Raw genomic sequence first — 27503 nt, 5'->3', positions numbered from 1 at the left:
TGAATACTCTATCTAGTGAAAATACAAATATCAAATTTGTCTGTATCGTTTTGTTTATGTATTTTATAAATGCAATGGCGGGGAACAGTTAATATTTTTGGCGAAAAAGCTTTAGATAGGTGTTTATCAGTGTGTGAATAATCTATATTGTTTCGAGCTAAAATGAAATATGGTTGGATATCTGACATATTTTTATATTTATAAGCAATAAAATCCTTTTGTCTGTCAAGACTCCACAAACCGATTAAGGTACTTTTGATGATTTTTTTTTTGCTTACTTACTACTAGTACAGACGGTCCATGAAAAACCCTTTCCCGGGATAAAAAAAGATTTTTAATACGCATTGATTAACGTAATAATATCTTAGACCAACTTCTTACTTCTTATATTCTCTCACTTCTCACTATATTACTCTTACTAACATTATTACTGACAAAGTTGAAAGTGTTTGGATGTTTATTACAGGTTAACGCATAAACAGTCGAAGGGATATGGTTTAAATTTGGCACACGAGTAGACTAGTTCCTGGATTAACATATAGGCCACTTTTTGTCCCGATAATTGGCTCCTATGGGTAATATAGAAATTCTTTAATAAGTTTTTTTAAAAAAGGTGGCGCTGGCGTCGCGCGTCTTACGGATTGCAGTATACATCGCTAGTGTTGTAGACACTTTTGCAGTGGGAAAGACTTTTATCATGGACCAAGTCGCAAGCAACACCCAGTTTTTTATATTAATGATAGAATGATACACAACTTTCCCACGGTTGAATTTGTTCATATATTAAACTGCCTCCCACATCAGAAATAACTTTGTGTACTGCGATAGCACTCTCTCTACCTCTTTGGTAATATGCATGGGGTCGTTTCATGCTAATCATTGTTATTCGAATGATATGTGAATTGTTCTGAAATGTTATTTCAAACGTTCATATCTAAACGAAATAAACATGATATGTAAAGTGTGAAATATAATAATCTCGTTTGAAAAATAACATTTGGTTTACGTGCAGACAAACTATTATTCACTGAGCGACATGGTATTTTGTAGGGATATTTTGCGGGCTCCATGTATAAACACAAACTCGTTGAAACTCGCAAAATTGTGAAATATTTAGATTTTTTCTAGATAAAACTACGCACAAACGTACATCCATATTTTTTCAGATTACATATGCCTATAATGTAAACTAAAAAAAAACATATAAAACTTAAATAACAGTGCACATTTTAATAAGTAAAAACATCCATTTTCAAACAAATATTGCATTTTCATCTTTATATCTTGATTACTAAGATTCGTTAAAAAAAATCTTTTCATTTGTTTTTATTGAAACAATAAACAACGTGAGTAAATGTTTATTGCATTTTAATTGCGAGCACAGTCGAACAATGATGCCAATCATCTCGTCGGCACTAAATCTGTTTTTGGATGAGTTTTGGTATGTGTGCCGCGTCACAGGCCGAATGTCATTGGATTTATAAATACGATCAGCTCCAGAAATAGGCAGCTAACAGGTTTTCCAGGCGTACCGACCAAAATAAAGTAGCCTGGATCCGTTAACAATATCATTGTCTTGGACGGCGGTTGTGGCGGCCATTGTGAGTGGGTTTCCCAAAGATTTCGCTTTGTTTTTTTTTTGTGTTTAGTGCAATGGATAATGACGATGTTCAACAGTTTTCATTGCGATGGCACAACCATCAGGTAGGTAAGTATTTTTTTTAATCAACACACGGGATGCACAGGTACACTGACACTTTATCTAGCTGTAGATTACGCTTTCATTTGTGCCATTTACAATTTAAGAACATAATAAGAAAATATAATCTATGAATTAAATTTGAAAATAGAACTAAAAAGAAATATAATCTTTGAATTAAATTTGAAAATAGAACTGTGGGTTTTAAGAAAATTGCTAAATTGATTTAAAAGTTACACAGCTAATAAAATAATAATAAAGTTTGAAAGTTATGTGGTATTTCTTCAGATAGGAGATTTAGATTATAAATTGGAACAGTTGTGGACGTCCTACGCTTTTACCTGTACATATCAAAACACACCGCACACTGCTTATCCGATTCTTGCTTTATTAGCTAATGTTATGTGGGAATATTCTGGAGACATTAAAAATTCACAAGTTCTGTTCAAGTTTTTATTTCATATTAAGAATATTAGATTCAAATTAAGAACTGTATATTTTGACTATGAACTAAAATAATCGTAAACTAAATCGCCTTTATAGTGATGTCTACAGAAATATAACCACCTCGATGTTTTATTTTTAAGCCTATACAATAGTTTTTGTGTAAACTCGATCATAAAAAATATTTTTTTGATTACTTATCTGAATACGCCAGCAAACACTCGCTTTTCATTTAATTGTTATTAAATGTGTAAATAATAACGATAGACCCGTTATAAATTGTGTCATCCATAAAGAACAAAAATAAAAGCAGGAAACTCGGCTGTAAACATCTTTGATTGATGGTTTTAAATAGCAAACACGTGTCGACAAATTAGTATGTAGGAGCAACGCGAAAGATAAAACTGTAACCGCGTTAAACCACTGATACATATTCCATCAATATAGCAGTATAAGAATTTTCTAATAAACACACGCCACGTGGAGTTCTAAGATAATCTTGAGCTATTTTTCCAACTCATTTATATTTATTGTGTACAGCGACCTAGTTTACATTTTTTTACATATTAACGTTGTTGTCGTTTGTTTCTTTGGAATAAAAACAAAACGCAATTGAATTAAATTACTTTTAAATGTACCGGTAATTAAATTACGTAATGTTGTTTTGAAAACATCAAAATAATCTTGAAAATTTTCAAATTATACGTACTCGCCATTATTTGTTCCTTTTAAAAAAAAATCCGTTCGAATTTTAAATTTATATTTCGAATAGGATAACGAATATGTTAAGATTAGAAACCAAAGTAATATTAGTCCTTCTATGGGCGTCTTTTTGACAGAACAGCGTTATAGGAGCATTGGGTCGTATGCTGAACACCGGAGCCCTAACCGACGTGACCCTCAGCGCAAGCGGGACCTCTGTGAAGGCCCACAGACTCGTCTTAGCATCATGCAGCCAGTACTTCGCGCAGTTGTTCAAGGTGGAGTATCGATTTTTTTATTATATTAGTTATTATGACAGGCAAAGATATGTATACAAATCAAATAACCTTCCCATTTAACAATTATCTTTATTCTATTCGGTAATTTTGTTTCTTATATAATTATCTAAATCCTACTTAGTTCGATACTACTTCCGTCATATACCATAACTTTGTCTATGGCCAAACATCGCAAATTCGTATTTTTTCGCTGCGTATGCTTTGCTGCAATCAATTAGTCTATTTCTCCTTAACCTCCTACCCTTGACTCTTCAGGAGGTGGAGGCTGACAACACTTTGGTGGTGGTATTGGGATGTGACGCGGCGGAACTGAAGCTCCTGCTCACGTTCATGTATACTGGAGAAGTTACTGCATCGAGGGTCATCCTACCGTCGCTCCTGCGACTGGCACAGACTTTGAAAGTTTCTGGACTTACTGATGCTGATGCTGTAAGTTCATGAAGGATTTGAATCTGTAAACTGTATGTAGTAATGAAGATGGAAGACTAATTTAGAATCGTTTACAGACAAAATATCTGATTATTTTGATATGTTATGAGGTTATGAGTTACATGCGGATTTTGATTGGAATATAAATATCTATTGGATTTTATTGAATTGTATGCTTTTGGATTACTTATCTTAATATTGTGTTTAGGCCCAATATAAACTAAGATACATCGTAAAAGTATGATTGAAAGAAGGTTACCTTTCCAGACACGAAAAGCTTTCCACTTACAAACTCAATGATTTATTTCCAGCAAAACACAACGCAAGCCGACGAACCAGACGCCAACCAAGAGGAAACAAATTCACCAATCAATCTGGAAATAAAAAACGAACCGCCAACCCCAAGCGTGGCCAACGAAAATTCAGACAACTCAAAATTCACCTACGACGAGATCCAAACGAATGATGTGAAAGAGAGAACCGAATGTAACGACGACTTTATTCACAAGAGCGAAAGAGACAGACTGAGCAAATTGGATCAAATTGTGCAGAACTTGTATAAAATAGGAAATCCGACGACGGCTGCAAATGTACCGAGTATTGGTGAGTTGATTTACGGTAATGCGCGGGATCTGTCTGATTACTTCAGAACAATGGCGAAGCCGATAAATATCTTTCCGTTGTTACTTTTCTTGAACTGAAAGGAACAAGTAAACGTGATAATCTTTTGTTGGATTATTTTCACTATGAAAAGAATTGATGTTTGAGGGAATCCTTAAAATATATTTGCAAGTGAAATATCATAATAAACCCGTTAACATTATTCTCTCATTCTATAATTAAAATGTCCGCTCATTAAAATTCATTCTCAGTTCCAGAACCAGATCCGTACGACAGAAAATGGCGGATGGGTAGCTCAGTATGTACGATATGCAACAAGCGTCTCAGCAACCAGTACAACCTGCGCGTGCATATGGAAACGCACGCGGGGCGGCGTCACGCGTGTCGCGCGTGCAGTCACGTGTCACGCTCGCGCGACGCGTTGCGCAAACACGTCGCGTACCGACACGCGCCGCACCAACCGCGGCCGCGCGCTGATCTGTGACGCACTAACCCTAACGCTCTAGTGCTCAGCCAAATAAGTGCCAAAAATGTGAACAAACGCCTGATTAATGACGTTTCAGTTTTATTACCAATAAGCATTGAGTTAGTGGCATAAAAGTAAACACGTAGTACACTTAACAAAGTACAGCTTATGAGTGGGGTTTAAATATGTTATCCAAAGACCCTGTGATTAAAGTATATATCACGTTCTAAATACGCGTTGCGCGAACACGCTGAGTTTTATGCAATGCCTGATTTGATCTATCTCACTCCTATAGATTAAACCAACGATTTATTTCTAAGATGAAACCACATTATACGCTCCAATTTCCAGTAATATTTCACAAATGTATGCTAAAATATATTTTGTAACGTCTAGTCTGTATTTTAAGACTAAAGATAATTTGCCTGTCACCTGTGTGTCTCGCAGCTATTTGTTACGCCGTTGTATAAACACGTCGCGTAATATAAACACTGGTTTGCCAACACTTATTACGAGATTAGACTGTTACTATTCATCAAATAACCACCGGTTTATTCTCACAAACTGCATATATTTATTACCAAATGTGTCAAAATTTAAAACGGTATTTGAGCTTTCTATTAGCATTGATGGAGTTCGACTAAAAGCTACATCAAATGTACAATTCAGTTGTCACGCAACGTTGTATAAACACGCTAAATAAATATGCAGAGCGTGCACGTTGCAACATCACGTTCTTATCATTACTTCATTATCTCTTAAGGTTTGAAAGGAACAAATGTTGCGTACGTATTCTAGTCTATTCTACAGTTTACTATTTTAATATTTAATACATATATTTGATAAGTTTTATTATAATTTTACTATTGCTCGATTTTTAGGATTCTTAATTCGATTTCTTTTTCTTTTATTTTTTTCCGGTTATTTTTGACTAACCAAAATTATTTAAAAAATTTCAACACGGAAATTAACTAAAAAGACATTTTCTAAACTTAGCGAACAAAAATACATTAATAATTATAATTGTTTTTTGTGTTGATACTGATATACTTATTTATATTTACATTATACCCACCGAAACGATGTTTCGTGACTATAGAGAAAGACTATAAAAGACATTATTTTGTTGTTTTGTATTTATATTGTTTTTTTATTATTTATATTTAAGTGTTGTCTAGCAAAACGATTAACTTATAGCAAAATATTATACGTAATAGGTTATAATGTACTTTTTATATTATGAACTTTAAGATTATAGAATGTTTTTGTCTTGAACTAAAAATGTATTGAAAATTTTGTATTCAGGAAATTACGGAATGATCAAGTCTGGGTTATTCGAGTTAAAACACACGCATTGTTAATTGTTATATGGCCAATTGAGCTATTGTTACACTATGGATGTTTTAAACTGTGATAAAATAACCATAATAATCAAACTTCAAAATATGATTTGTATTATTTTGGCGTCGCCGATAGATGTCGCTATAATAAATTTAATATTTAATAAATATTGATCTACCCTTTATACTTAAAAGGATTGCATTGCATTATAATTAAAAGGATTTTTATCATAACTTCAGGATTCATAAAATTTTATATGAAAAAAAAATTGTATCAATAATCTACTAAAGGGTATACTTTTGACTATAAAACACATAGATAATAAAAAATTTACGAAAAATATACTTCAAATAGACTACGTAAATCACATTGAGTATTCACTTTAAAGACATTTTTATAGCACAATTAACTGAATATTTATGACTAATCTCAGGAATATATTCATGTTGTTAATTGTCCAATTCATTACTGTAAGCGGTGTAAAAAAGACATTAGTCATAGAGTTGAGGATTGTGCAATATTTATATCAATATCCACTATTTTGATTTATTTATTGATTTAAGAATAACCAATCACCAATATTACACTTTTAGTTTAGTTTTAGTAAATACAAGTTGCATTATAAAATAGTTTTAATTTAAATGTTGCCATAATTATACGCGACCACGACTTGCACAAAAACGAAATACCTTATAGTGATTTGAATTTCAACCCTAACATAGTTATGGATTATTACGTTTCTTCGTTGTATGCTAATATAACATTAAAGTTCAATATTCATGGGCATATCTGCAAAGTATTGAATCAAATCAAATCAAATTATTTATTTGTAAGTATAGGTAGTTTACAGGTGTTATCGAAATAAATATTACTGTTCACTATGCTTTGCTGTTGCAGCGTACAAATATATTAGTTTTATGTTGACTATTACATCACATAGTTATTTGTTTGAGGTTTGAGGCTCATAATTTTAGTTTTTGAACCATAAATATAGCAGTTTATATTCAGCATTTTGCACTATCCTCAATTATTAAAATAATTTAAGTTTTCAATTTTTGTTTTATTTCACGTCGGCATTATCAATGTGTCTCCCCATAAAAAAAATGCTTACAAGTGTATTACAATTTTATTTATCATTTCTTCATACATTAATTTAGTAATAGAAACACGTACAAACTAGGGTAAAAATATATATATGAAATTAGTATAAAAATACTGATCAGAAACACCTTACTAGTTTCATTTGAAATGACATACTATTAATACAACACATTGGCTACACAGAATTCGACTTTAATGTCTGCTCAGTAAAGAAAAAAATTGTGCGTACGAGGTAAGGCAGAAAACATTGATCGAAAAATAAGTTCATGCTACATTTTCAATATTTAATACTGCATTATTCTTCGTACTGAAAGATAACAGTTATGAAAAATAATTAAAAAGGCATACTTAAGGCCCGTATGTTTTTTTGTATCTTGGGTTTCGATTTTATGCTGTTTTTAAAAGATCAATAATTTTTTCACTAAAAATACCAAATTCGGCCTTAGTCAAGTGTAAAAACATCGTTATTTAACGCTGAAATTGTGTTCCATAAGTTAATAGCCCATCATTTCAAACAACCACATAATTTTGCTCGATTTCATAAAGACATATAAATGCGCTTTCACACTACATTAGTACGCGTTTCAATATATAAAGATCGTTCAGATCGGTTCTCTTCTAACACAAAATAAAATATAATCACAATATTTGCGCAGGAAATTAGGACTGACTTGAAATCTAGTGCTTCTTATCTTAAAATTATTAAGCACCGTGGGTAGTTAGCATGTCGAGGTCATTTAAAAACAGCGCCATCTAGTTGTTAAAATAGAAACTTGATATAATCAAACGTTTCTAGCACCTATAGCCTAAGCCAAGCACTGACACTTTATCGGGCACAATATACACACGAAAAAAAGATTTATTACCATATAAATAAAATAATAAATTCTGTTGCAATAGCTTAGCTATGACTTGGATTTACGAGACTATTGTAAAACATGCTATGTTAAAAAATCTAAGCAGTCAGCCCTAAGACAGTATATTTTGCTCGTTAGTATTCTGTAAATAAATTATCACTGACTAACTGAGAGCATTTCATATAAAAAAAATCCTTAAAATTAAAGCGAAATAAATATGTTAGCAATTTTATTATAATCGCCTAGTTTTTATAGGTTTTTTTTTTCTTTAAGTATATCGCTAGCGGGGAAATACTCTGAGTATTGGATTTGTCATTTATTCATCTTATTTGTAAATAATACATAGTTTACAGCTTTGACACTAATAATACTTTTTTAATTATGAAAAATATAAAATTATGAATAAATTTGTTTCAATAAACTTTCAATTACTGTGAAAATTACGTACTGAACGGTCACTCTTTTTAGTAAGTTTTTTTTTTCCGTTAACAGAGTTCATAATCAGATTAGTATAGAAAAAATCATCTATATTATAAATTAACTCTCGGTTAAAAAATAACACCCTCTATTTGTTTCAAAGTGACATTATACAGCCTGATTAAAAATCCATAGACGATCGTATTTTACAAGCGTTTATACAAGTGGAGTGTGATTCCCCCGCTACGGCGGTGTTTAGGCCTTTGGCACGTTCCACACACGCGTATTGGCGTCCTGTCCCACCGACACTACAGTCTCGTCGTCGATCCACGTCAGGCCAGTGATCTGGGACTGCGGGTGCGCATCTGAAAATGCGAGTTATTGAGTAAAATATTAAATAGGAGGGAAAAATTTTAGCCTATTTAATATTAGAATTACGATATATCTACAAGAATATGTGGTATTTCTTTCTCGTGTGCGTAATGACAACAAGAAATTACGATTTTTAATGACTCAGAGCAGGAAAAATTTATTGGGTCAGTTATTTTGCTAGAATTACATTTCTTAGCATTGTATCCAGAAGAAATAATACGATGCCTCATAATGGGGCAACCGAAATGCCGTTGGGAAGATAAATTGACTCACTCTTAATAATGGTGTGCTTGTTGGGCTGATCGACGTTCCAGATGATGATGGTTGTGTCGAGGGAGCCCGAGGCGATGCGCTTGGAGTCGGGACTCCACGCCACGCAGTTCACGCGCGCCGTGTGGAAGCCCCATTCCTTGTTGTGGGCCAGCTGCGAACACATTTTTACTTATTATACATAACTTTTTTTTTAAAGGTATAATTACTACTAACGTGGTGTGGTAGCATCCAGCAGAACGAGAGGTACTGTTTCTAGTATTTCTTTTTTTTTAATTATAATCTTAAGAAACATAAATACTTATTTATACAACGTTCTTATTGTTTTTGTTTTGTGATTTAATGCCAACAATAAATATTAATTTTTTCATATTTCTGTAAATTTAATATTGATTATATTGGCTATTTTAGTCATCACCGCAATATCTATTTTTACCGCCACACATTGTCAACTTGTGAGAGATGGAGAATGAATGAATATGTGCGAAAATGTTTACCTGTGGCATACAGTACCTTATACTCATCGGCAGCGGAGTACAGTATGAGCTTGCGGTTGGCGTCGCTGGCGACGAGGTGTGTCGCGTCGGGACTGTAGCGCGCGTCCGTCACCGCGCCGAGGTGCGCCAGCTCCACGCCAGGGCTCAGGCTCGTGCCCGACAGAGTGTATATGTGGACCTTGTTGTCCGCTCCTGGGGAAGAAATATTATATTTTAAACACAGAAATTTTAAAGGCATATAATATGATTTGTGTAGGGACATACACTTGCACACTATGTGGAGCACGTGTGTGGTTGTGCGGGAATGCTGTGTCACGCCATGTCTCCCATATAAAGTGACGTGCGCCTTTGTTAACTATGTCCACTAAATTGTTACTGATACCACCTTGGACACACAAGTGGACAATTAATATTTCCAACTCCTCCCTACCTTTCTGTTTGATTAATTTCGTTGCGGGATAATGACAAATTAGTGTTCCCTGAGACTCGCCGAGCTTCATTGCTCGATGTCATAAAATGCGCGCCACTGCTGATCCTGGCTTACAGGAGTTGTAGTGGTGGGTGTGAGGGCGGGAAAGTCTAATTCCAACTAAGTAGGCTGTTGTGTATTAACATACTCTTGAACTTTGACTGTATAATTATACAGTGCCATCCTTGAGTTTAATTTATACTACCTAGGGTTGTGGCTCCTATAAATACACAAACCTACATCAACCCTAGATTGGTGACCTCGACGACGCACCGACTTTTCACCACACCTACAGGCGGACTGAATGGCCTTCGAAACTCCGCACAAAATAAAACAAAATCACGATAGAATCCATAAGTTAAAATAAAAACACTTACCGCCGACAGCGACGTGTTTGGTGTTGTTTTCTATCGAGACACAGCTAGGCTCGTAGTTGATTGGAGTCGTCGACTTCTTGCTGCCGCCCACGATCACGGCCAACTGTAAATAGTAACAATAACTAATATTAAGATTTTCAAACCGAAAACATTTAGTATCATCCCGAAATCTACGGTTATACCCAGTTAATTTCCCTCTATTACGCGGAAACTAATATTGCTGGCGAAGTGCGGATAATAACACCGCTACCTACCATAATAATATCAGCCCTGTATTAAATACTGTCCCACTGATTGGCACGAGCCTCCTCTACTATTGAGAGGGATTAGGCCTTAGTCCACCACGCTGGCCTAGTGCGGATTGGTAGACTTCACACACCCTCGAAATTCCTATAGAGAACTTCTCAGGTATATTTCCTCACGATATTTTTCCTTCACCGTTGAAGCAAGCGATAATTCGCGAAGAATACACACATATTTTTTTTTTTAAAGTTAGAATCTACCTACCATGATAAGACAAAAAGACGTGAAGCTACGTATTTATGTACTGACCTCTTTAACAGTGGCGACGATAGTGATGTCCTCGTCGACGACGTGGTCCATGGCACGCGGCTGCGAGCCCAGCGGGATCGCGTTGTCAGTGTAGGCCGGCACGTCGCCTGCAAACCGTGCAAGTTAATAAGAGCATTAGCATGATCACTTTAAAGCAGCGGTCGGCAACAGGCATAGCGATAGGCAAGGGCCAAAAGTTGGCAAAGTTAACTAAAGGCGAGCCATACATATCACATTAAACCTAGAAACCGTGCTTTACATGCACTTACACTTAATTCAATATATTTATTTTGATGTGTAAGCCTTATTACAAGACAATCACGGGCCACAAACAGAACGTTCGCGGGCCGCGTGTTGACGACTGCTGCTTTAAAGGACCTTGACCTTTTTATATTTTTCTTTTTACATGGCCACGGAAAAGTGACCCCACTGCGCATGATGGTAAAAGAATTGTTGTATAGTTTTTTTTTTAAATATAGAATTAATTTTTTTTTTAAATATAGAACTGTTTTTTTTTAAATATAGAATTGTTTTTTTTTAATATGGAATTGTTATTTTTGTAAATATAGAATTTATTTATTAAATATAGAATTCAAAATTTAAGCTCCTTGTACCTTCAGCGGGCGGCGCCGCACGTCGCAGCGTGTCGTCGATGCCGATGGTGAGCAGGGCACCGTCCTTGCTGGCGCGCATGCCGTTGACCTGGTTGCCATGACCCTGGCCGGGCACATGACGACCTTCGCCTGGAACGAAAATCGAAGTTATTCGTCATGGGATAAAATCTATGATCAATAATTTTTTGTTGTCGATAAGCACGATTATTACTGTGTGTCTACATTAATAAAATACTATGTTGTTTTTCAATTGTGTCTCTTTTATCATCTAGTGGAAGCGTATATGATCTATAGTCCTAGAAAACCTGGGTTCTCATATAGGTTTTCTAAAACTTACTCAAGACGGAACTCTTTAAAGAGGGTTGCACTGACATCATATGACATCATATCTTTTGCCAATTCCAACATTCGAGTTGTACAGCAATTATTTAACCACTAAGACACCTGTAAACTTCCATACCAAGCTATTCAGACTGCCGCACCATTTCTATTGTTTACGGGCGGTCAATACTTACCATCAGGCGAACAGCAAACTCGTCTCGTTAGTCAAAACAATAAACAAAAATTACCAGTCTCGACATTCCACTGCGTGACACATCCATCGTGGCTGGCGGTGTACACAGAGGTCTTGTCCTGCAGCGCGAGGCACGTGATGGGCTTGTTGTGGCCCATCAGCACGCGGAGGGGCTTGTCAGGGTTGTTCACGTCCAGGTAGTTGATCACTCCGGAGAGCGAGACGGAGAGGAGATGATTGCCTTGCCAGAGGCAGGATACCTGGGAAGAACATGTTTTTGAAATAATTTATTTGAATTTGTAAAATGTTTAGCTTTATTTAGATTTAGTCAAATTTTTACTATTCTACCAGTTTGGAAAACAATTTCTACCAGAGAAGAATGTGCAAGCAACTCTAGTGTTGCTTTTTTAAAGATCAGTTCAAAGGTATAAAGCAGGTATTATATATAATCCAAACAAGTTTAATTTCGTTTTCTATTTAGTTGTAGTTTTATTTATTTTAGCCTAGTTGGTTGTGAAACAGACTGCCGAGACGAATGTCCGCAGGTTCAAATCCCAAGGGCACACACCTCTAACTTTTCTAAAATTATGTGTGTTTTTCTTTCTGAAATCGCTTGCTTGAACGGTGAAGGAAAAAATCGTGAGGAAACCTGCATGCCTGAGGAGTTCTCTATAGAAATTTCGAGGGTGTGTGAAGTCTACCAATCCGCACTAGGCCAGCGTGGTGGACTAAGGCATAATCCCTCTCAGTAGTAGAGAAGGCCCGTGCCCAACAGTGGGACAGTATATAATACAGGGCTGATATTATTATTATATATGACATCACAAACCTGCTGGTTCTCGACAGCGGTACCCATGTTGAAGAGTGTGGCGCGCTGCATCGTCTCTATGTCCCAGATGGCGCAGGTCTTGTCTCCGGAGCAGGAGAGGAGTTGCTTGCCGTCGGGAGACCACGAGATGCCGTACACGCCACCCTTGTGGGCTGGGGAGCCGATCTGCGAATGATAGAAAAAATGAAAGTTTTGTGCAAACAAAATATTTACCCCCTTATTGATAGCCGTTTTTTTATCTAAGGAGGGAGTAAAGCTGTGATAACAAGTCTGTTTCTCAGTGCTGACGGCATGGCAGCCTTCGTAGTGAGTAAACATAAGGCTGCTGTGATTGGCTAATATTGTTGAATCTCATTATTAACGTCTATGAATAAGGGGGTTGGTTTTTATAATCACATGTTAGCAAGGCAGATGTAACAGGAACCCATCTTCCTATTATATCTTTTAAGATTCCTCCGAATCCTGGAAGTTTACTGATAGCATCCAGACTGAATATTGAAATGTGCAGTTTAAATTTTTTCTTGTGCACAATTTTTGTTGTCCCCTCTGTGTTATCTCACAAGTATATTAAAATATAATATGTCCGAGGAGTAAAACGCTTTTATCATATCTGAATGAAGCTTGTGGGCCAAGGCTCATCGATAGACAATAGATCCCATATCGTCATGTTGCTGGTGGAAGGATATATTTTACACCCCCATACAATAGGTGTTATAGTCTGCCATAATAGCCCAAGTGAGTACGTCGCATTCCGGGAATAGTCTGTTTATATCCAGTTCGAACAGGCCGGCATAATCGTATCAACTGCTGAGGGGTAATCATCTCTCATCAATCGACATTATATTCCACTACACTTACCATCCGATGCAATGGGATCATTTAGTTAGTGCCCGTTAAAAAAATATCAGGTACAATGGGGTCATTTTGCAGTGACCATATGTAAAAAAAAGATTTATGTATAAGCCTGTAACTAACCTCTCCCTTCAGCTCGGAAGTGGCTCCATCATACAGATAGATCTTGCCGTCGAAGCCGGCCGACGCGAACAGGCTGCCGTCCGGACTGTAGCGCACCGCTTGCGCGAAGCGGGTGTGCTCCTGCGAACAATGAAAAAAACAATTGTATTTTTTTTCTTCTCATCGTGTAGTCTATACTTTAAACTGATTTTGAAAAGAGCAACACCAGAGTTTCTTGCCCGTTCTTCTCTGGTGATAACTGCTTTCCGAACTGGTGGTTGAGTTAATATTGACGGAATCTAAATAATGTATAACATTTTACGGGTTCAAATAAATCATTTCATTTCAATAAAGTCGATAAGGGCTTGAGCCGCGATTACCTTTTCACTTATAGCTATTGGATCGCCAGTGATGATCAACTCTACAATGCAAGAGTTATAAGTACATTGCCGATATTTTGACATTGACGCTCACTGACTCCAAAGAGGAGGGGGTTAATGAATTCGTTATATTTTTTTTAATCTGAAGTATTACGACGACCACACGATGCGTCATAGCAAAATTCTGTCAAGTATTATAAATTTTGGCTATGACGGCCAATCTCAATGGGAAATGTACATGCGTAGCAATGCACTGAAAAGATAGTCCACAAGCGTGTGCGCAATTCACAGGTGCACTCTCTGTTCCTTCACTCTCATAGTCCGGTGACCCCATATAGCCAGAGAAATATATTTTTTCACTAATAGAAAGCTACATTACCCATGGGTGCTAAAGGCTACGTTTTCTCGTGGAATAAGTTTTCCACACGGGCGGATCCACGGACAAAGCTAGTAAATTGATAAATAGAAACCTGGGGCCTTATTCTCTATCCCGCACGTTATTTTAACAGTGCATAACAAGCACATAACACAACGCATCATGTTTAGGACTACAGAAATTGGCTTACATAATACCATTCCACGCACATTTCACGAAGATAACATGACACGGCCGCGTTACGCGTTTACACTATCATACAGAATAAGGGCCCTGTGTGTTCAGAAGCTAGTAAATTGATAAATAGAAAACTGCCTCGTGGCGACAATAGGGTACCGGACTCATTTTTGTTCTTTACTATTATCAAATATTTACATAATATAAATTATAACACTGAAAGAATTATTAAAATCCGGTAAAAAATCAACAAGTTATAAGTCTTCGAATTTCGGTGGAAAGGGTAATTTACAAGAAACAGAAAAGAGACGAAATACGCACATGTGACGTCATCGGGAAATACGACGCGTGCTAAAGAAAGAGATGAAGCGATATCCCCACATCGCGCCCACTTCTGTATATTACAATATTTTAAATATGAATTGCTCGCTCATTTTTTAACCAATTTTTATGCAGTTTTCGCGGCAGTGCTTCTTTTTCGTATTATTAAATATTACATATAGAATAATGTACAAAATCAAGCATAGGCCGGTCCCCTATTACATTTCTGAACGTAACGTTACCTGCTTAGTGCACTTGAACTTGAACGGTGGTCCTTCGAACACGGCGATGGTGTTGTCCTCGGACGCTGTGACGATGCGGAATGGCCGCGTCGGTCTAAAGTCCACTGAGTTGATCGGCTTCGATTGTCCACTGATCTCGCCCACCGACGTGCCCGTCTCCGACATGAACACGTGGCCGAATCTGAGGGGAAATTTAGATTTAGCAAAACTTTTTGTACTAGGCACTGCCTGTCTCGTAGAATGAATTAAGAAGGAGTAACACTTTAATACCACCTTAATATTAAGGAATTATCATCCTTACACGAAATGATCATCCTTATAATGCCAAGTAATCACAGCGACTAAAACAGCTACAGAACACTGCAGTCCCTTCAGACTACAGAGAGACAACTCCTTGTCAAAGGCTACCATCAGTACAGGTATTAGAAGGGATCAGCCTCCTGGGGCATTAAGTCTTAGAGGAGACGCTGCGAACTTCAACTCGAAGCATTTTGCCTCTGGTAGATAAGTCCCAGACTACCAAACTACCTTCAAATTATAATTTCCTTGAAACACATACCTCTCTCTACCCTCTCCGACAACGACCATGCGTTGGTTATCAGCACTCCACGCGATGTCCTTGATAGGACCTCCAATCGGTTGAAACTCATTCTTCAATATGTGCTCCTTGTTCACAGTGTCCCAGATCCTCACCTTGCCGGACGCGTCTGGGAATAAAAACAAATCCTTGTAATTATTTTTTAAGAAAAGAAGAAAGAAGAAGAAAATCCGGCCGTGTGCTGAGAACCATCATGATGGGGAATAGCTGGAATGAAGGGAAAATAGGTTTGGGAAAGAAGAGAAAGTCGTGGCTTCGCAATATACGAGAGTGAACTGTAATAAAAACAGTTGAAAAACTGTTCCGACTGAACACGGACAAAGAGAGGTTCAAATATCCATTATACAGGTTTATCAAACATAGCAAAAGAGGAGATTGAAATTCCTTGAACGTCTTACGAATCTCAATATCAAAGGAGTGGTTAAAGTCTTAACGCACCGAAGAATTCCAACATGAGCTGAGAATGTAGGTCAAATCTTCACGGAATGTCAGTTTCGATCACTAAGTACAGTAATATCATACGTGCTAAAGCTACCAATGACGTCACACAATGTACCATATTGAGAAAGGATATTACAAGTTTCCCTAACAAATACTTAGAAGCTTAACAATCTGTAGACGTGTGCTCGATACAATTTAACTCTAAAAGAAGACTTCAATAATCCCAATAATCCATTCTATCTTACGTTATGTAAAAAGCCCTGGACAATATTTTATGCTGCTAGACGCATCGGTTTAAGGACACTTTCACAGTATCCGTGCGAATACAGCGCGGCTGTCGCGCGGGACTTGCGGTAAATTAAAGACGCTCTTACACCGATGTCTCTAGCATAAAATATTGTCCAGGAGTTCCTTAAATAACCTGAGAGAACAATAAGAATTATTAGGTTTACTTTTGCGTCGTTTGTTGTGACAATTCTTACGGAATTATCCAGCCGCTACAGTCGCGCGGCTAATTTGAAGGCGCCCTTAGTTATGCTTTATTTGACAGAATTTTTAAGCAGATAGATTCAAACGCCTACAGTGTTTAGATCGAGTATTAATCACTAATGAATAGTGAATATCTAGAACGAAGAAGCCTGTACTCTACTATAAAAGCTAAATAACTTACGTAACACTACTGCATTGTAAAAATACCGTTCCGAGTAATAAGAGTCATCGAACCGAATATAGCGGAACTTTCCGCGGCACTGAAGCCTTCATTTAGCAGTATTTAACTAGAAACATTTCACACAAGTCACACTGCATTGACACAGTATTACAGCTCACTTTTCCGTGGGTAGGCAGTTAGTGTAATAAAAGTTTAACTTCAGGTCCTCTCACCGTGTAAATATAGAAGGACTCTGTGATGCCTCCAAGTTGATATAGAGCTAAAAATCCTTTACCATTCAAACAAGACGTTATAATGTAAGGACTACAGAACTTTCTTTATGCAAGCACAGCAAAGTGACTACACTGCACCTGATGGTAAATGGAGTGGGGTCGTATAGAATGTCGACTAACGAGAGATGATTACCCTTCGAGAGTCGACACAATTATGCAGGCCTGTTGGAAGTTGATATACACAGGCTGATCCTGGAACACGACACACTTACGTGGGCCTCTATGGCGGGTTTTAACACCTTGTGTATGGTGGTCGCTATCCAAGCGAATATAAAATATATTAAACTACCAGCATCTTCCGTTGGTCGACTAACAAATATATTTAATCTCCATTACAGTTTGAAGCGTCTCTAAACATTTGTTCAATGCGTATTGTTGCCTATCATCGCACTCTAAACATGTCAATATCAGCATAAATACAAATTTAGAAACAATCATACTAACGTGTTTCAATTGTTTATAGGATTATACACTCTATTCTAATAACAGAAGAGTTACATTGCGGTAATATATAACTGCATCAGAACTAGGGCGCCGAGGTCGCCAATATAATCAATGCGATCTGCATTTATGTTATGTATTAATTCGCACGTTTTTTAAGTACTGCTTACACTGTGATGGAATTTAATATACGTTGCTCTTTCATGATATAGGCGCCATCGTCCCCTGCATAGCAGATGCTGGCAATTTTACAACGTATATTACATTCTAATGACTACTTTCTTGTTATAGTCCGACCACGAGATGTAATACACCTCCGAGAGACCACGTAAATGTCGCTTTCCGGCTCAGCCTACGTATACGCAGTTCCAAACAGACCGACATAATTGTCACGATATCATCTCCTGTCTGTCGACACTATCTGGAGCCTACTTCAGTCACCATCAGGTGCAGGTTCACTTTACCGAGTATAAATAGAACGTTTCTGTTACATTTCGTGTTGGATTCAGTGGGGCCCAAACCCGCTCAATTTCCTAATTTCTATTCCCTATTTAAATTACTAGCGACCCGCCCCGGCTTCGCACGGGTGCAATGCTGATACTAAATACACTACAGAAAAACTGTGAACGTTGTATATAAAAACACAGCGGCCCGCTCTGGCTTCGCACGGGTATAACATAACAAAATAACAGTATTTCTCCAATATTTAATGGATGTTATTATTACACATATAAATCTTCCTCTTGAATCACTCTATCTATTAAAAAAAACCGCATCAAAATCCGTTTCGTAGTTTTAAAGATTTAAGCACACATAGGGACAGAGAAAGCGACTTTGTTTTATACTATGTAGTGAAACTGCTTTTCGGATTCTATAGCGGTTTTTGATATTTTAGTTTTCTCCCGACGTTTCGAAGACTTTGCAGCCTTCATGGTCACGGGGGGACTGAGGTGTTATTCATCCGCAAAGTCAAAGTTACAAAGTTCTATTCCTTACCTTCAAGGCCGGCAGTACATCAACACGTGGTATTGAACGGCAGAAGACACTTATCAAGTGGCTTGTTTGCCCTGTGCTATAAACAAATCGATCCATCCGATACATTGTATCGATTTCCGTGGCTGACACAATTATAATGGACGCGAGAGCGGTCAATGCCGCGCGACACGCTGGGATCACCCACGGATTTTTAAACTCAATGAGAGAAACATGCTGTTCATTTGATAATAATCTGTGTGAATATTCAACACCGGGACTATCCAGATTTCAATTTAAAGTACTGTAAAGTGCTGGATTGTAAAAATACTTTGTGTTCTTGTTTAAAAGCCATTGGAGACGTGGTAATCATGAGAGTTAACCTTTATAATTATGTGTGTACTCTTTGTGAATTATTACTTGCTTTAACGGTGAAGGAAAACATTCTGAGGACACGGGCATACTTGAGAAGTTCTCTATAGGAATTTTGAGGGTGTGTGAAGTCTACCAATCCGCACCAGGCCACGTGGTGGACTAAGGCCTAATCCCTCTCAGTAGTAGAGGAGGTCCGTGCTCAGCAGTGGGACAGTACATAATACGAGGCTGATATTATTAAACTTCATAAAGTGCTTGATATTTCTACTATTGCCGACTCAACGCAAGACGCCCAATGCAATCATTGTGATTAGAGATTTATTATTTCTATTTAAGAACAGTCAACTTTACCATTTGTAGGCCGATCTGCTAGTCTTATTATTTTAGTTATATAAAAACAAGTTCTCAAGGCCACCGACTAAACCAAACAAATTCTGTATTAGATCTATTTTTTAGCACAGCAATACGACTTCACTGCACTTGGAGTAGGTTTAGGAAAATTTCGACAAACAAGGAATGCTGTAAGTTTTGTGTATGGACATAAATTAGAAGTTTCTAGACAAATTAAGTACATCCCTTCGTCCCTTTCTGAACTGAATATTAAAAATATCTAAACACTACTTTTGCGTGTGAAATCCGACGATGACATAACAATACCACAAATGCATGTCACAAACGTTATCTGCCGAAATCTAGAAACTCTGGTTTAATTCTGGACAACACGCGCGGCCGCTGGCCCGATTCCAATCCTTCTGCTATTATATGTTGAAATTATAACGTGTGCCGCCGCGACGGTTGTCCAAATTATGGTGCCGCTGTTCTGCATCGGGGAACTGTTTCGCAACTTATACAGGTCGATTCGTTTATTAGATCAGAATTCGCGCATCATACTGTATAACACCTGTTTGAAGATATCTTTGGAAATGGTTATTTAGGAAAATGTACAGGGTTATTATTTTTCTTACAGCCATACAAATACATTTATAACTTTACTAGCTACACAAGTTTCATTTCATTTTTGCTCAGTTGTAAACTTGTGAACGTGCGAACTTTTTAAAATATCTACGTAGTCTTATATTTTTTTGTGATACCGAGTAATTACGGATTTCATCTAAAAAGAAGAAAAAAGAAACGTTCTCGATAGATGCAGAAAAACAAACCAGTGTCTAAACTAAACATTTAAACCTTATATTAGATATATTTGCTGATAATACTAGCCATGAGTAGCCAAAAATATTAATAATAGATTTCTTGTATTGCGTATGTATTTTTGGAAAAAACTCTGACATCTTATAAAGGCACATATACACGCGCTATTTTTAGACGACGACTATACTTTTATAAAACTAATATTCCAATTATTATGTACATAAATTCATATATAATTACAATAAAAACGGATTATAAAAGAGCGTTTGAACAGATTTAAAATATAAATAGGAGATCTACTTTTCCCGTCAATCTATTTAAAAATGCTAAACACATTTTAACGAATCTTGGCATAGCGATAGCTCAGATGCTCGATAACTTGGCACAAATCTCATTTAGTAACATCGCGAGCTTTTTACGCGAAACAAAATTCACAGTAGATAGTTGTAGGAGGCCGGTAGAGTATAATAAAATTTACATTTATGCAAACAGGTTAAATCATTAGATAAGTAGAATGTAAATGATAAACGCGAGAAATCAAGTTATTTATAACGTCTGATTCAAGGCGTTTTAAACAGTTTGCATCGTGTTATATTTTTTTATGTTTGGCAAAGAAACCATAGGAACTATCAATTTGAGCAGTCAGAATGCTAGAGAAATTTGCGATGCATTGTCAGAATTAAAATAAATCAGTAATTGGAACTAGTGGTAACTTTATTGGATTTCCGGTAGTCTGCCAACTTTTCATCGTAATACACTGGATATGTGAAAGAACATCCAAAACTTCCCAACACAGAACTCAAGGGTCATCATTTTTTACAAAATCACTACCGACTTATTCGAACACTAATTATAATTTGCTAAGGACCATTTGCAAAATCATAATAACTACTAAGAAAAAATTATCGAACATAAAACCACGTTTTACCGTCTATATATAACAATAATTAACTAAATAGCAGTGGCGGAAGGTGCAATTTTCCGAAACGGAACCCGACACAACATATAGGTACCAATATGCATAAATGCGGTCTACAAATCGCTCTAATAATTAGATTCTACATAAAAGCAGGCGGGTTATATGGACCCTTCGCAACTGCTAAAGAGCCCACACGGCGAACAATTCTGCCAGCTTATGCTTGCAGGGGCGGCCACGGACGAAGACTCGGACCTGCTGTCTCGGGAAAGCCCGCAGTCGTCCCTTGTGCGCCGAAGAGGGTCAACGCGGAGTTTTAGTTAGTACAGCTATACTCTAAGTGTGTTCCGCGGAACCCTGGGGTTCCGTGATACCTCTGTCGGGGTTCCGCAAGAATTTAGAAAAAAAAATCAAAACACCTCTCTCAATAATAATTAGTAACTGTTACATTGTACTTTTATTATGTTGATTAATAAAAAATACACTTATAAAAACAATTGTTTTATTGTAGGGTTCCATCAAGTATTTTGCTTCCCAAAAGGGTTCCGCCATTTAAAAAGTTTGAGAACCACTGAGTTAGTAGGCCGTTGCGTAGGGACTTAGGTTAGGTTCATCGGTTAGGGAATCGGCCCGACCGCCGCCCGAGGGTCCCGGGCCGCTTCAATTGTCGAGTCGTAAGGCAACGGTTACCCCAACATAACCGCTCAGTCGCCCCTCGCGAAGACTGGGCGGTAGTAATAAGGGAATTACTCGGCGAAAAAAAATAATAAAAAAAAAGCTTATGCTATTTGTTACGAACATTGATCTTCACGGCTTGCCGGTCTCCATTGTCATTAAAAATAATGTATTGCACCTTTGCAAACGCAATTGTAATATGGAAGAAAGATATACTTTCTCATGGCAACAGTATTTTTGGCAGTTTTTGTATGTGGTATTTTGAACGGATCGTTGTTAACGAAAGGTAAGAAACCAGCTGTCTATAGAATAATAGCGTTTTTTTTTTGTGGTTGGAGAGAAGCCCCTCGCCGATAGTAAGAAGTCTATAAGAAACCAGGTGGCCAGTCCAGGAGGCTTTACAATACATTTTTAACTGAATCTCGAGATGAGCAGGTGTGGCGCTTAATATCCAGTTTTACGAATCTGCATCGATTGTTACATTAGAAATTCGATTTACACAGCACTGCGAGTCAGAATAGGCACTCGTTATTTTAAAGATAGCCTACAGCCTTCCTAGGTAATCGGCCTATCCAACACTAAAAGAATTTTTGAATTCGAACCAGTAGTTCCTGAGATTAACGCGTTCAAACAAACAAACTCTTCAGCTTTATATAATAGTATAGAGTATAGATAAACAAACAAACATCCAAACATTTTCACAATCTTTCGCATTCATAATATCAGTAAGAAGTAAGATATCTAGTGCACGAACAAGCCTACAACCCTACCTAATTCAACATAATTTATTTTTAATATTGCAAAGATGTCTTTCAATGTACCTTCTCAATTAAACTCCGACAGAAATTCCGTAAATAACGAATCCCAAATTGAAAAGGGATACACGAGTGACATTAACCCAAAGATTATTTGTCCACATAGCTACCATATACAGAAATATCGTCGAATGTTATCAGCCAAACCCAAAGTAAATAAACTTAAGGTACGGTTCCGATGGCAACGATAAATGCGGCCTTTTTATAGTCGCGGTATGTCGTGCGATTACAAACTATAATACCGCAGTCATAAGATTAATACAAATTAAACAAATCGATGCCTCGTCATGATTTTTTTACCAGCACCAAATAAATACTATTCCTGATTCATTTTATTGGTATAACTCAAAAAACAATGATGTCGATTGTAAGAACATCACCAACAGCTAATATTAAGCAGTTTTCTCACTTGCCTGTCAATTGGTAAATACGTCATGATTGATTCCTTCTTAACTGAATTTCGGCCACAGCGGCCAATCTTAATGGAAATCAGCCAAGTACGCAGGACATATTATAATGCACACGTGTGCGCATTACACAGATTCACTTTCTGTTCCTTCACTCTCATAGTCCGATGAGACGGCAATCCGACATGACCGAAGAGGGATCAGGCGTAAAACGTGCTTTACGTGATTAAACACCTCACAAACATACCAACACAATTACAGACTCGCTAAAACTCGCATCTTATTACCAAAATCTGCTGTAGTCGTGTTAAGAATCGTACCTTAACACAAACGCGCGGTAGCGCGTTACTTATCAAACGGTGAATCACACACACCCTTTCAGCGTTGATAACAGGCCAAAAGTGTACACATATTGACTCATAATTATAATTGTACAACTGAATGTTGCGTAGGAGACAAGGAAAACGTGTAAGCTATAATTAAGTTTACTAAAAATGTTATGGTGCATGGTAAACTAAAGACTATAGTAATTACTAATCAATATCCCCCCAAAAGTTTTGGCTGTGCTGTAAATCGTCACACGATTTCTTGTTTTCAGTTTAAAATGTGATAAGAGATAAGCCAATCGAATTGATATTATTCAAAGCGAGGTTTAAAGTTTTTTTTTTATTATGTGGGCATCGCTTGACGGCGACCAGAATGAATGAATAAAATAAATACACATCGATGCTGAAACGGACTCGCGACTAGATATAATGGAGGTTTTTGCATAAGGTTTATGTTGTCATGCAGTCAGGTACCAACTGTTAGTGTGAATAAGTGTCAAAATATAAGTGTTGTCCTACTGTGTTGTGACAAATTGTAACATATAGGCTACTTATTACCCAGTAATTTATACCCACAGGAAATTATGGGATTATTTCATCAGATTTTGTAAATAAATGGTGCTAGCATCATATAGATGACTACAGACTGGTACAGTATTGTAGGGATTTTTAAAGTTAGAAAGCCTTTCATCCCTTTCAAACCTTCACATGGGCAAAGACGTAGACAACACCTAGTTTGTACGTAAATTAAAAGCACTGAATCGGGTCATCTCTTATCACATTATGGACAGAATATGCATGCAATAGTCATCTATTGGATTGATATAACAATAATTATTGCCTAGACATACAAGACTCAATGTTTTCCTTCCCATTAAACTTCGTGGGTCAAATAAGGCCCACATAAAGTAATGTCAATTATAATTAGATCCATGTTTCTATATCTATTTTTGCCAATTTCCATACACAAGACGATCTGTATGAAATTATCTGGCATTGACAATCTATTTGTTGTCAATTGGCAACCTTATGACTAATAAACATATATCATGTATATAAATAAATGATGTTTAATACAAAAAGATTGCCACCTGTGTTTCATCTAACATAGCAGAGAGGCGAACAACGCTTAATAAGTAATAATATTCTAACTTATTTTTATATGTGATAGACTTTATATTAATACAGAATAATGTCACAAACAATTTATTATAGTTTTATAACAATCATAAATTTTATATTAATGTCTATATAAATAATTTAAATAGTATGACCTTTTAATTTGCTCAATACAAATATATTGGAGGAGGCAAAAGATAATTTTATAATCTCTTTGATATATATTTTGCTTGCCAAAATTTCTTTTTGATTTTTATAAAGAAATGTTAATCATTAATGCATAAATTTATATATTTGATAAAGAAGATTTCTAAGAACGGTTTCTATCAATTATCAAAATGTACTAGTTATCATGGTGATAAGATGCCGAAATTATAACTTGGTTATCATATAATTATACAGTTTGAATTGTTGTTAAATACCTGATAATGACTTGGTTTTATAGCATGTTAAAAACTTCAATTTAGCTTTATCTAATTATTTTTGCAAAAAGCCGATTTTAATAACATCAATATTTTTACACATGAAAGTATAAGTCTATCTGGCAACAATTATAAATAAACAATTGGCGGGCAGTTTGTATTCCACGACTTCTGTAGGCTAGCATGTTGTCATAAGGAAAAAGGATGTTACTTCCATGTAACTTTATATGGACAAAAAAAATGGATATGTCTTTTTTTACAGATTATAAATATGTTTTTAACTCAATTTTGAAAAATAAAGGATTTTTTTCATTATCTCAGCAAAAAAGTTCTCATTGGCGATGCTATGGTTTATAGATGATGATATTTATAATAAAACAACTGATGCTATTCTAATCACTGGTATACTAAAAAGTTATGTCGAAAATGTAAAAAACATATACAATGAAACTTGCAAATAAAATAAAATAAAACTCTACAGAGATTGACACAAGTCAGTTTGATCATTAAACTTGCAAAATTATAGTAAACACAATGACACTGAATACAATAAACAAAGCTGCATTGAGATTCCAATGTATAACTGATAAGTGCAGTTTAACAATACATATCTGCCACGATAAGTTCTTGTAATTTGTTTATTAGAATTAAAACTGATTAGATATCAAGTATTCATACTGGGTTTGACCAAATCAGGCCTTGATGGCTATTCAGTGATGTTTGGGCAGGACGAAGTAGCATAGGATGCTTGTGCCACTCATAAAGGGGATAAAATGTACCATAATCTTTAACGATTATGCATACATTGTATTATTTGACCCCTAATCATGTTATTGTTTTCATCATTACAATATTTGTGAAGTAAAAAACGGATTAGATTATTTCAATCATGTTTGAAATATTTATAATATCTACTTTGTACGATGGGTCCATTCCATACCAAATTGGTTTATGCTTAGAGACTTGCCCTGTGCTGAATGTTTATATGGAAAGATTATATGATTCATATTGACGAATGAAAGGCTAATTGGCTTAAGCAACCTTTTTTTTGCAATACTAAGTTTCATACATATTTAAGATCAGCACTCTTTTCTATGTTTTTTTTAAATAGTTAATTATTTTTTTAAAAAAAATTCACTTAAGTCAATTAACCTATAAACCGTAAGTATGATTCTGATTATATTATAAATGCAAGTTTAGATGTTTGTTACAAATAAATACAGAAAAAGATGAACAGATTTGAATGAAATTTGACACACTGGAAGACCATTTCCTGGATTAACACATGGGCTATGTTTTATCCCAGCAATTTGCACCCACAGAGAATTATGGCATTATTTAATCAGATTTTTTAAATAAATGACGCTAGCATTGTACAGATGACTACAGACTGTTACAGTGTTGTAGGGATTTTTATAGTTGGAAAGCCTTTCATCCCTTTCAACCCTTCACATAGGAAAAGATGCAGATGACACCTAGTTTGTACGTAAATTAAAAGCACTTAATCTCTTATCACATCATGGACAGAATATGAACTGCGAAAAATGAGTGCACCAGTTGAGCCTCTGTCTACCCCTTCGGGAATAAAAGACATGAGTGATATAGGTATATGTGAGTGTGTTAATACTCAATTACAACCTGAAGGTGGATTTAGGGTCAACAATGTCATAAGGGCTTTTCAGATATTACTTGCAGCAAGTAATGCTGCAAGTGTGTTACTCATTACAGATAACGCCTGACTCATTACTTGATTTCTCACATTAATATCATCACAAGAACATCTGTTACTCACTAGAAAGTGAACAAAAACTTAACATAACCTTACCTCCGGAAGCGATGTAGAATCCGCTCGGAGAATATTTGGCGACGTTAACTTGGCAAGAGTGCTCCGTATACACATCAGAGATGGCGGGATTCTCAATATCTCTGATTATAACTGAGTTACCGTTGGTATACAAGAAATTTTTCCCCTTCGGATCACCGCCCAATACGAGTGGTGTACCGCGCTGGGTTCTCGGTAACGCCGCAAAAGTATACTCTGTTGACAAATAATCACTCAATGAAACCATAAAACACGATACGGAACTGAGTTATCAACGTTTTGTGACGGCCTGAATCGGCGACACCCTTTGCAGAAATATATTCAAATAACACTTACTATTTGAATAAGACATTTTATTACTACACTTCACTAACTAAACACTAATATGTTTATGCTAAAACTATGTGTTACTCAGTACTTTAAATTGTTTTTACTAAAAACACAGTCAGCCGCTAAACCCCATAGCCTTCCAAAAAATGACGTACAGATTTTTTTTGCTATGTTGGCTCTTCTGTCGTTCGTTGACATACCCATATATGGACATAAGAAGTACTATGTACAGTTATTATTATTTGTGAACTCCAAATAATAAAAAAATATTTTATAAGTCCAAATAATTTAAATAAAATCTTTAAAATTTTGCAACTGATTTTAAAATATAAAAAAAATCTAGATTTAAGACGCTGATAAATATTATATAGCCTGGATAGTTTGTGCTATCTGTAGAACTGTCATTTTGACCAGGCGCGCCGTGCGTTCTCGA

General features: G+C 36.3%; 2 protein-coding genes across 5 annotated transcripts; one reads left to right on the top strand and one right to left on the bottom strand.

Moving 5' to 3' along the window:
• The first annotated feature begins 1437 nt into the window (after nucleotides 1-1437).
• Nucleotides 1438-7053, top strand: LOC115440482 (protein abrupt). 4 transcript variants are annotated; one of them, XM_030164804.2, is made up of 5 exons: nucleotides 1438-1704; nucleotides 2983-3123; nucleotides 3400-3573; nucleotides 3885-4176; nucleotides 4446-7053. In XM_030164804.2, exons 1-5 carry the CDS (start codon nucleotides 1654-1656, stop codon nucleotides 4676-4678), a joined length of 891 nt encoding a protein of 296 aa, XP_030020664.1. In that variant the 5' UTR covers nucleotides 1438-1653; the 3' UTR covers nucleotides 4679-7053. The 4 variants fall into 4 exon arrangements, with proteins under 4 accessions (XP_030020664.1, XP_030020666.1, XP_030020667.1 ...); XM_030164806.2 differs by having other exon boundaries at nucleotides 1440-1601; XM_030164807.2 differs by having other exon boundaries at nucleotides 1440-1605.
• Nucleotides 7054-7108: 55 nt separating this feature from the next.
• LOC115440481 (actin-interacting protein 1) lies at nucleotides 7109-27319 on the bottom strand. Its single transcript, XM_030164803.2, has 13 exons — nucleotides 27077-27319; nucleotides 26744-26956; nucleotides 15880-16027; nucleotides 15321-15501; nucleotides 13846-13965; nucleotides 12871-13035; nucleotides 12097-12301; nucleotides 11528-11656; nucleotides 10914-11020; nucleotides 10362-10464; nucleotides 9532-9707; nucleotides 9022-9172; nucleotides 7109-8741 (listed from the first exon to the last, which is right to left on the bottom strand). Exons 1-13 carry the CDS (start codon nucleotides 27090-27092, stop codon nucleotides 8632-8634), a joined length of 1824 nt encoding a protein of 607 aa, XP_030020663.1. The 5' UTR covers nucleotides 27093-27319; the 3' UTR covers nucleotides 7109-8631.
• Nucleotides 27320-27503: the final 184 nt, after the last annotated feature.

Source organism: Manduca sexta, chromosome 6 (genome assembly GCF_014839805.1).
Source record: "Manduca sexta isolate Smith_Timp_Sample1 chromosome 6, JHU_Msex_v1.0, whole genome shotgun sequence".
Classification (NCBI taxonomy): domain Eukaryota; kingdom Metazoa; phylum Arthropoda; class Insecta; order Lepidoptera; family Sphingidae; genus Manduca; species Manduca sexta.
Note: the sequence above shows the minus strand (reverse complement) of the source record. Positions and strands in the feature narration are given on the sequence as shown.